We start from the raw sequence: 10,966 nt of genomic DNA, 5'->3' as shown, positions 1-10,966 counted from the left end.
CACGACAATTGGATATCTATTTTTCTTATATATATTGACCATATTCCAAACTTCGTCACAAATCTCAATCAACTCTACGATTAAATTGACATATCAAATAAACCAAAACCTTACTTGTATTTCGGTTTCAATCCTATTTCAAATTGAAGTTTGGACATATTTCAAGTTTTATTCCAAATTCAATTCTAGATTCTTATCCTCAAATCAATATTTGTATTTGGATAAAACCTCAAGTTCATCTCAAATTAAAATTTACCCATATATTAAATTTTATCAAAACACTAGTTTTCCAAGCTTTAGCTTTTATCCTCGAAATCAAAGTAGATTGTGGGTAAGGTTCAAAATTTATTTCAAATTATAAACCTCAAGCTCATTTCAAATTATATTCAACCACATTCCAAAATTTATTTCAAATTCAAAAGGTTTTTATCTCAAATTAAATTAAATTAAGAGTAGAACTATAAGTCTATCTCAAATGAAAATTTTGCCATATTCCAAAATTTATCTCAATCCAAAAGGTTTTTATCCTCAAGTCAAATTAGATTGATTAGATTTCAAGTTCATTTCAAATTAAAATTTGGCCCAATTTTTTCTCAAATTCGAATCTTCAAATTTGGGATTTTCTCTCAACAACAAATTAAGTTGCTGATAACACCTCAAATTTATCTCAATTTAAAGTTTGGGTGTAATCCAAGTTTATATTCAGTTTGGGTGTAATTCAAGTTTTATTCCTATGTGAAATTGAGTAAAGTTCAAACCTCATTCTATTCCAAATTCAAGTCAACATCTTGGGTAGAAGTCAATTTTACGCCAAATTCAACTTTGAATTAAGTAGTACAAATTATTTTTTTTAAGATTCTTTGTAAGTACAACTTGAGATGAGAGAATTTGAATCCGAGATCTCTTGTCCTCAGAAACATACAGATGTCAGTTTAACTAAGCTTATGTTGGTTAAGTAATACAAGTTCTACTACATTTCAAATCGAAGTTTATGTCAAAAAGGAAAATGAAAACTTTGACACAAATTCATGTTTTGATAAGTTAACATGGAAACGTGAATGACATAAATTTCAAATCAAGCTTATGCACCAAATTTATAGTTTGATTAAGTTGATACATCAATTAAGGTCAAAGTCAAGAACATATAATTTGCACCTTGATTTAAAATTTTATCTTTTTCGAGATTCACTCACCCGTATACTTACATAAATATCAAAAAGAGATATTTGATGAATGAGAAATTTGGAACCGGTAACAAATTCTCATAGCTTTGTTTTTCAAAGGTATTAACTTCTAAACTTTGTTTTTCAAGTCATACAAAACATATTTAATCCTTTATTTTAATGCATTTAGAATGATTTTTAGATTCTTTAACCCTACAAAAATGTGAGATTTTTATGTCTTAGAGATAGGACACTAAAATTACAACTCAATTAGTTTATAAGTTAATATCAACTATCCATTAATAGTAATTTTAATTAATTATTAAATATAAATATATTAATTGGATTTTAATGAATTTCAACCAACATCTTTTATCATTAATATTTTATGTCATCTTAACTATGAATATAAATTGTTATTGTTCATTATCAATATTCTAATTAGTTTATATTAATTTAATTATTTTTAGTAACTAATTTAATTATGTTTGGTTAAAAAGTATTTCTTTATTTTATTAACTAAATAATTAATTAATATAACAGCAAATTAATTTAGGTTAAATAAGTGGAATTCTGACGTTTAGTTATGTAATTATTTAATTTTATTTTGTATAAATTATTAAATTGAACACAAATATTTAAATTATAGACATTAATTATCATACAAATTCAAATACAAACATTAACTATCATGTAAATTTAAATACAAGCATTAATTATCTCACACATGTAAAACCCAGACATTCAAATGTTTGAAAGTTGATAACTATACCGATGAAACAATATTTATGATTCTAACCATTTATGGGTTGACTTGGTGGTAAAAGAGAAATATAGTCTCATTAACTAACTAAGAGGTCATGGGTTCTGGCCACCTACCTAGGACCAAATGTAACTCGCGAGATTAGTTGAGGTGTGCGGAAGCTGACATGAACACTTACAGATATTAAAAAAGAAAAAACGCCTGGTCAACACATTCCAACTTGTCTCATTCATGGCTTTTAGAGACTTTAACAACTCGTTGCAACGGAAATACTTAACCTTTGGATGGTACTCTATTGCCTAGATTTCAAAACTTAACTCGAATTCAACTATAAGCAACAAGGACAAATAATAATGTAGCAGAACGTACATAACTTCTATGGTACAAAAGTAAAGCCTGAATTCCAAACCACATGCCTTCATCCACCAGGGATGCTACTCATTACGTCAAGATATGGAGTATAAGAACCTCTTTCTTATCCTTCTCCTTGATCGCCCCGCAACCCAACTCAATGACAGTTTTAGGCTCTTCACCCTTTGCTCAGCTCTTCCACTCATCGTCTTTGGCCACACAAAATTGTGCTGCTACTCTCGACTTCTCTTCACGACTAAGCTGTTGTCATTGATGTTAAGGAGTGAAGTTCTTGCCTGTCGACTCCTTAAACACAAGATGGAAAGACATGACTTGTGCATCACACAAGTTTACATAACAACCCACCTTTTCCTCCTTTACTTGGCTTCTATGCTTGAGAACCATTCTTTACTTAGCTTCAACGCTTGACAACTTGGGAAGGAGAAAGCTTAAAACGTAAGTCAAAGACTTAGTGAGTGATGGATTTAGAAAATACTTTTTTGGGGAATACAACAGGTTTAATAATAACAACCTTAATTTCATCAACACAAGTATTCATCGCATCAACACAAATTTTCAATACAATTTACAACACAACAAACACAACAATTCTACCCATTCAACTCATCAAACATTCACCATTCGCCACCGAGACATGGGATTCTCTCTTCCATATCTAATCACCTAGACCTAAAATTCGCTTCACCAACATTTACCCACCAAGATCTGGGATTCACATCACCAGTGTCACGCGTTAAACTTGAGATTTTCACTAGTGTTTTACAATAGACGCGTTAAACTTGAGATTTTCACTAGTGTTTTACAATAGACTTAGAATTTCTACCAGCATTTCGTAGCACTCATTCTCATCTTAGACTTGGGATTCGCTTTCACTAGCGTCTCATCACCTAGACCTAGGATTCACTTCACCAGCGTCACCCGATAGACCTGGGATTCACTTTTCACCAATGTCTCACAAATTCATTCGACGCTTAGATTTGGGATTCACTTCACCAACATCTAACTTTCAAGCACACAACTCATTCTCGCACAGACCTGGGATTCACTTTGCCAGCATTTACCCGCCTAGACCAGGGATTCATTTCCTACCAGTGTCTTGCATTAAACCTGAGATTTCCACTAGTGTCTTGCGATAGGTCAACAAGATCACACACCACACAATTAGTAAAATCAACAAAATAAGAAGCATTAGCTCAACAACTTACTTTCAATGCATAAACTCATAGTAATAACAATGCCATACAATAACATCACACATGGTTACAAAAGAATGCTTTTCATACCGTCTTTGTAAAATACACTTTTCATTTACAAGGATTACAAGTGCAAATATTTATATTAAAAAAATAGTTCCTTCGTATCAAATCACCTGTTTTACTTATGAAATCATTTAAAAGACCACTCACAAAATACTTAACCTCAACTATTCCTCCCTTTTTGCTTTCGACTTCCTTTTCTTGCCTACTGGTTTCTTCGACTGGCCCTTCAACACTCAAAGCTTTCACTTAACAACTTTTCAAAGTGTCTAGCATCTCATGCAATTTCTTCCAGCCTTTGGTCCTATTTATAGTGACCTTTCACATCCATGGGTCATCTCCATGCTGTACACATGTCACTTTCTTTTTGTTGCACTATATGCAACCAACCCAAACTCGACACGTAAACCAACTATCACTTTGAGATTAGACATTTTTTCTCGAGATGTCAACCTTATTTCTTTGGAATGCTCATTCTGCCTAACTCTCTTCTTGAGAAACGACAGACATTTACTTCTCCTCAGAGGGTCGTCTAGTCTTATCAACAAAACCCTACTTCATCACAACATACCTAGGCGTAGGTACTTCTCCCCGCCTTACCATTCCATCACTTAATTCTTAGCATTAAGCTTACTTCTTCTTCGCCAGATATTCTCATCGCGCTGCTTGCTCCATCGTAATATCACTTAGACAAAATTCCTATTCGTGTCATCTTTTCTCCCATCACATCCTTTGTCCGCAGAATGCCTCCTATATTTAGTCAAATAATCTCATCCAATGATGCTCTTCCTGAATAGGACTCCCTTTTCGAATTAGGGCCTCACAAACTTTAAATTTACACGATCGTGTTGACAATGATAAATGATTGTGTTGATTTTGTAAGCGATCGTGTACTCAAATGTAAATGACAGTTAAAATTTTTAAATCTATCGATCGTGTCGACCATGCTAAATGATTGTGTTGATTATGGTAAGCTATCGTTTAGATCATGATACATGATTGTGCAGTTTTTTTTAAACGATAGAGAAAAAGTCTTCAAATTTAAACGATCATTAACCATGGTAAACAATTGTGTTAATAATTTAAAACGATATTTATACGATCTTGATATTTTCGAATATGAATATGGAAAGGAATATCGAAGCAATCAAGAAATAGCTTAAAATTTTTTTGCTCGAAATAAAAGAAGATAAAATAGGAGATTCATGGCATAGGAGATGAATAAATAGACATTTGTGTAATATTTAAGGACAGATATGAAAATTTTGAAAACGATTTTAACTTTTATTTATTTATTTTTGTTAGTTTTTACATTTGTATAGATTATCCTAAGTTTAATTTATGGGTCAATTCCATTTCACACTCTAATCTTAGAAATTTCATGAATTAAAAAATAAAGCTTTCATTCAATTCAAACTTCTTTTCAATTCAATACACAAATTTTCCTCAAGATCCTTCGTCCTCCATTTGACGGCGATACCATTTTTGTTCTTCTCCAATGGCGGTGAATTTCAACTGAAGCCACAGCTTCATCGTTCATCTTTCCATTCCATCCAATTTTTCCTCCATTCACAGCTTCCTCTCAACAACTATGATTGGATCTCCATTGGAAGCTTCAGATCTGTGTACGGATCTTATGTAACCGGCCGTGTTTTGCCCCTTCCTTTTCATTAGCTCTACTCATGGCGGCCAACCCCAACTCCGTTTCCTTCAAGGTTCCCTACAGGAACCTCCACGATGCAGAAGTGGAGATGGTGGCTGTCGATGAACACCAGCTTCATGGGATCGATCTCAATTCTCCTTCTTCTGATGGATGTCCCAATGGAAGCCAAACTGAACACAGTTTTTCCTCTTCGCCCCATCTTAGATCTAAGCCCAATAGTTTGACTATCTTAATTCTCAGTTGTACTATCGCTGCCGGTGTTCAATTTGGTTGGGCATTACAGCTTTCCCTTCTAACTCCCTATATTCAGGTATTCTTTCTTCCTTCTCCTCTGATTTTGTTTTCACCTTTGGATGTATGACTCAGTTTCTTTTCATCATTCCTTAGTTACCACGTTGTTTTAGTATTTGCCGTATTATCTTCAGTTGCATAGCGTATTACTTGTGCGTTGTGTTAGTATTAGTTATTTCTAGCTCATATCATTCGACGTTTATATGTGTTTATAGTTTACTATTTCTAGTTTTACACTTTACTTCATTGCTAATTTCTTCGATTCTTTTGTCTCATTCTGCAGACGCTTGGAATTGAGCATGCATTTTCTTCCTTTATTTGGCTATGTGGTCCCATCACTGGGCTCGTGGTACGTGATGATAATCGTTTCATATCAATTCTTCCCTAATTTTACCTGCTGATGATGATATCGGCAATAAATTTATCCATGATTGATAGAAAATGCATCCATTTTTCACTTAACGTTTGGTGTAAACGATTCAAATATTATGCATTGTAACCGTATCTTACCATGTTTGTGTATTAATAGGTTCATTTTTCTTTATTATGCTGTCGACCACCATGGATTAGAATCTTCTAGCTAGGTGATTGTCTAGTGGGGTTAATCGCAACTGTTAGGTATAATGTATATATAGTTATGGATTGGTCGCTTTTTATTAATATTATTCCCATATGGTTCGTTTTTGTATGGTTTTCTTATCTCTACATTTTGAGGCAAAGAAAATCAGGACATGGTATCATTTTAGTACTCTGTTGCCTGGCTTGTATCTGCATGCACTCTTCAGAGAAAGCCATGTTAATAATATCCAGGTTGGCGTGAATTATAAGAAGAGATGTTAAGTTTTAAAGGGAGATAGATCTTGATCAATGAAGATCAACAAGATATGCGTTCTTTTTTTTTTTTGCATGACGTTTCTTAAAGTTTCTTTTCTTTTTTTTTCCTAGAATATTTTTGACTTATATCTGCTCTCCATTATCAGTAACATAGGGATTGGCTATTTCAATCTCTTTCCTTGGACTGGATGACAATTCTTTATCTATCCAAATATTTTTGTACTTTGGCTACTCTTCTGCTGACCCTTGACTTTTAATTATAGTCATGTACATAGTATTTACTTTACTTCGGATTCTTTCTTTTTGGTCTGATGGATTTCTGCTGAAGCAATTGAAATTTTCGTCTGTGTTGATTTTGGTATTATTCTATTTTATTTAATATTTGGTCGTTTTTAGGTTCAACCATGTGTCGGTATATGGAGTGATAAGTGTTCTTCAAAATATGGAAGGAGGCGTCCCTTTATTCTTGCTGGGTCCTTAATGATAGCAGTTGCTGTAAGCTGTGTTCTTCTGGGTACTTGTTTTGTTTCCTTTTTGATTAGCAATTATCACCTTAAGTATCAGAAACTAAATGGTTATTTATTATTTTAAATAGGTGGTGTTGATTGGATTTTCTGCTGACATTGGATATATACTAGGAGATACAAAGGAGCATTGCAGGTTTGTTGGCGCATCTTTATAGATTTATTCCTTTTATTATCTTGCTTGACCGTCTTTTGTATTTGTTTTTGTGAACAAGCATGAAATCTTAAGTTTTGAATTGCTCGGTCATGCTCATGCAGAGTATATAAGGGTACACGAACAAGGGCAGCTATTATCTTTGTAATAGGCTTTTGGATGCTTGATCTTGCAAACAATACGGTGCAGGTATTTCTTAAAAAGACTAGGTGCTTGTATTTTCTGTCTCTTCGGTATTAAAAGTATTTGTATGAGTAAAATAAGATTTCTTGTGACCATATTTCAGGGTCCTGCTCGTGCTCTTCTAGCTGATTTATCAGGTTACTCTCCTCCCCTCAAAAAAAAAAAAAAATAAAAATAAAAAAAAAAGAAAAGAAAAAAAAATAAGATGATAATTTGACAGTAAGGGTAATGCATTTAGTTTCTGTGGGCATAAATATTTATGACTTCTTGAATATTATATGCTCGGTAAACACTCAGCATTATCTTGTTTGCTTTATTCTAGGTCCTGATCAACACAATGTTGCAAATGCGGTATTTTGTTCGTGGATGGCTGTTGGTAACATTCTAGGTTTTTCAGCAGGAGCTAGTGGAAATTGGCACAAGTAATATTTTGAACCAGATCTCAAACAATTACATGTTCCCATACCTTTTTTTGTACGACATGTTCCCATACCTTTATTTTTTATACGAATTTGTGCTATTTATTTGACCATTCTTTTGTTAGATCAGTTCATATGTTGAATCTTCCTTTGTGGTTCTTTTCTATTCATCTTTGTGCAGATGGTTTCCTTTCCTTTTAAGTAATGCTTGCTGTGAAGCCTGTGGAAACCTTAAAGCTGCATTTCTTATTGCTGTGGTGAGTAACAGATATTCATATAGTTAAATATCCATGATATAGAATTTCGTTTATGGTGATTTCTGTGAGAAGAATGAAGCAATATTGCACTACCATTCTTCACCCATTATGTAAAAGACAGATGCTCTATCATGTTTAATTCTTATGCTCATGTATTTCGTAAATGGAGATAACAGTGTCATCTTTTGGCTTGTGACTAAACCTTGGTCTCCAACTGGAGTTCTAACATCTGCATTTCACGTCTGCAGCTTTTTCTAACCATATGTACTCTTGTTACAATATATTTTGCCGATGAAGTTCCACTTACTGCTGTAGATCAACCACCACGCTTATCAGATTCTGCTCCCCTGTTGAATGGGAATGAACAAAATAGTCTTGATATTTTAAAACCAGAACTTAATGGCCTGAATGGGAGCAATGTTGACTATGGCCATCGTGAAAATAGTAATTTGAAAAATTCAAAAGCAGAAAGTGAGGAAAATCACAACGAAGGTTATTATGATGGTCCTGCAACAGTATTAGTTAAATTGTTGACCAGTTTAAGACATTTACCACCTGCCATGCATTCAGTGCTTCTTGTGATGGCTCTTAGCTGGGTAGGTTCTTCATCTCTTAATTAAAATCTTATTTCCGCTCTGATATTTTCCTCTTAGCTTTGCATCACTCCATAAGAATCTATCCGTAGCAATTTCCTAGTGGATATAGTTATTAAAATCTTATTTCCGCTCTGTATCCATATATAAACAGCTTTTGAATATTGCCTTTGGTGCTTGCATTTTACGTGCAGTTATCTTGGTTTCCCTTCTTCTTATTTGACACGGATTGGATGGGAAGGGAAGTGTATCATGGGGACCCAAAGGGCAGTTTGACTGACGAACGGGTTTATGATCAGGGTGTCAGAGAAGGCGCATTTGGTTTGCTATTGAATTCTGTAAGAACCAAAATTTGATTGCATTACTAGTTTGAGGTTCCCATATGTTTTGTGTTATAATTTTAGTTTGGTTCTAGTGAGTTGTCTTTATTACATTTTAGATGTTATGATGTTTTTTGATTACAGAAGTGTCTCAGATTTTAATCTTTTGTTTGTTTTTATTTATTTTGTTGTAGGTTGTTCTTGGTATCAGTTCTTTCTTTATAGAGCCCATGTGTCAGCGCATGGGAGCAAGGCTTGTCTGGGCAATGAGCAACTTTATTGTGTTTGCATGCATGGCGGGAACTACTATTATCAGTTTAATATCCGTCAGTCATTACTCTGAAGGAATTGAACATATTATTGGGGGAAACTCAACAATAAAAAATGCTGCCTTGGCTGTTTTTGCACTTCTTGGTTTTCCTCTTGCTGTAAATATATCGACGCTTCTTTTAATCCTTCTCTTTCTATCACATCCGTGTAGTTAAATGTTCCTCATTGTTTCTGTTGCAGATAACATATAGTGTACCCTTCTCTTTGACGGCAGAATTGACTGCTGATTCTGGTGGAGGCCAAGGTTCGGTTGGAGTTGGTCTAGCATTGTTTTTCTTGGTGTTTACAGACTAAATGGATTCTGATACCATAGAGACTGATTTTTGCAGGATTGGCTATAGGAGTTCTCAATCTTGCTGTTGTTATTCCCCAGGTATTGCACTATTTTGAAGATGTTTGAAAACATCTTAAGGAACACCGGATTTTCTATACCTTCAAGTACATAAGATATTGTTTTTGTTAGTATCTGATTAATTTTCCTTTTGGCTTCAACAATTCTGGGTTTAGGATAATGCACTAGTGTTTGACATCGTTTTTGGAGCAAAATTTTTACGCTGCTTTTATGTAAATACCTAATTACTTTTTCCTTAAGAGTATTTTTTTTTAGAACTGTTCAATTCTTAATCATCTGATGGCGTTTGTTAGTAAGTCTTTTGTTTCTTTTCTTTTATATCTACTTTTAAGTGAAAAACTTCAGCTTTGGATTTGAATTTCAAGCATCAATAGAAAATCATTCTGGACTTCTCAATATTGATCTTGTTTATTCTCTACTCTTTCGTTAATTCTTTTATGTAGCTTAGGATTTTTATCATGCATTCAAGTGATAACTATTCCCACTTCTCCCCTTTTGCTTCATTAAAAGAATGCATTTTTCTTACATTTGTTCATTACAACACTAACTAACATGGATCATACATTTCGATTTGTTAAGATGATTGTATCCCTGGGAGCTGGGCCATGGGATGCATTATTCAGTGGAGGAAACATTCCTGCATTTGCTTTGGCCTCTATATGTGCTCTTGCGGCTGGAGTCGTTGCAGTTCTTAGATTGCCTAATCAAACAAACAGTTCTTTCAAATCCACGGGTTTTCATTTTGGTTAAAAGAAAGAAGAAAACGGCCGTCGTATTTTTGAATATGCAAATGATTTGTTGGCAGCGAAGGAAAAAAAAAAATTCCTGGAGTTGCTCCCGTAGAAAGAAGGCTGCTGGGTTTCAAGTGCAATCAATACAACAGTACGGTATTCCTTTCTTTAAAAGAAACTAATATATGCATTCAGTATTCTCATTCATTAATTTTTTTTCTTCCCAATTATGTGGGTGTCTGTACCATAGATCAGTGTATATTTTGGTCTGCTAAGATGAATAATGGTGAGATATATAATGATAATGAGAATGTCTCGCTCCCACGTTTATGTTTATTAATTTGGTCTTGTAGAAAAAAATATATGATACAACATGATTTGTTTCTCTGGGTGGACTAATGTCGGGTAGAGTGTTGTATAATGTGGATAATGGAACGAGCATGTTTATGGTAGATCCATCGGTTTCTCACAAACTCTTTTGTTTTCCTAATTATATAAACATATATCTTAATCATTAGTGGCTCTTCAAACCAAAGTAACGAAACACCGCTGCTCTTTTATTAGCTGTTACAAGTATTCCATCTCAATTCTCCCAAATTCATTCATTAATGGTTTCAGGAAATTGCTTAATGCTTTGTCCCCCTTTATCTTCTTTTTCTCTACAATCCATAATATAGAGTTAGTTAATGCTTCTAAAATAATGTTGCGCAGGGGTATGGATTTTATCTAAAACTAAGAAAACTATTAATAATTGACTTTTT

General features: G+C 33.8%; 1 protein-coding gene and 1 long non-coding RNA gene across 2 annotated transcripts; one reads left to right on the top strand and one right to left on the bottom strand.

The window, feature by feature from the left end:
• Nucleotides 1–1,910: 1,910 nt before the first annotated feature.
• On the bottom strand, nt 1,911–3,818 carry LOC127150916 (uncharacterized). Its single transcript, XR_007823497.1, has 2 exons — nt 2,644–3,818; nt 1,911–2,538 (listed from the first exon to the last, which is right to left on the bottom strand). It is a non-coding gene; the product is annotated as an uncharacterized LOC127150916 (long non-coding RNA).
• A 1,100-nt stretch (nt 3,819–4,918) lies between these two features.
• LOC103503352 (sucrose transport protein SUC3) lies at nt 4,919–10,657 on the top strand. The gene is made up of 14 exons (XM_008467521.3): nt 4,919–5,527; nt 5,792–5,857; nt 6,739–6,837; nt 6,938–7,002; nt 7,125–7,209; nt 7,307–7,340; nt 7,526–7,625; nt 7,804–7,879; nt 8,128–8,475; nt 8,667–8,810; nt 8,987–9,220; nt 9,303–9,366; nt 9,452–9,495; nt 10,054–10,657. Exons 1-14 carry the CDS (start codon nt 5,237–5,239, stop codon nt 10,222–10,224), a joined length of 1,821 nt encoding a protein of 606 aa, XP_008465743.1. The 5' UTR covers nt 4,919–5,236; the 3' UTR covers nt 10,225–10,657.
• Nucleotides 10,658–10,966: the final 309 nt, after the last annotated feature.

Source organism: Cucumis melo, chromosome 9 (assembly GCF_025177605.1).
Source record: "Cucumis melo cultivar AY chromosome 9, USDA_Cmelo_AY_1.0, whole genome shotgun sequence".
NCBI classification, from domain to species: domain Eukaryota; kingdom Viridiplantae; phylum Streptophyta; class Magnoliopsida; order Cucurbitales; family Cucurbitaceae; genus Cucumis; species Cucumis melo.
Note: the sequence above shows the minus strand (reverse complement) of the source record. Positions and strands in the feature narration are given on the sequence as shown.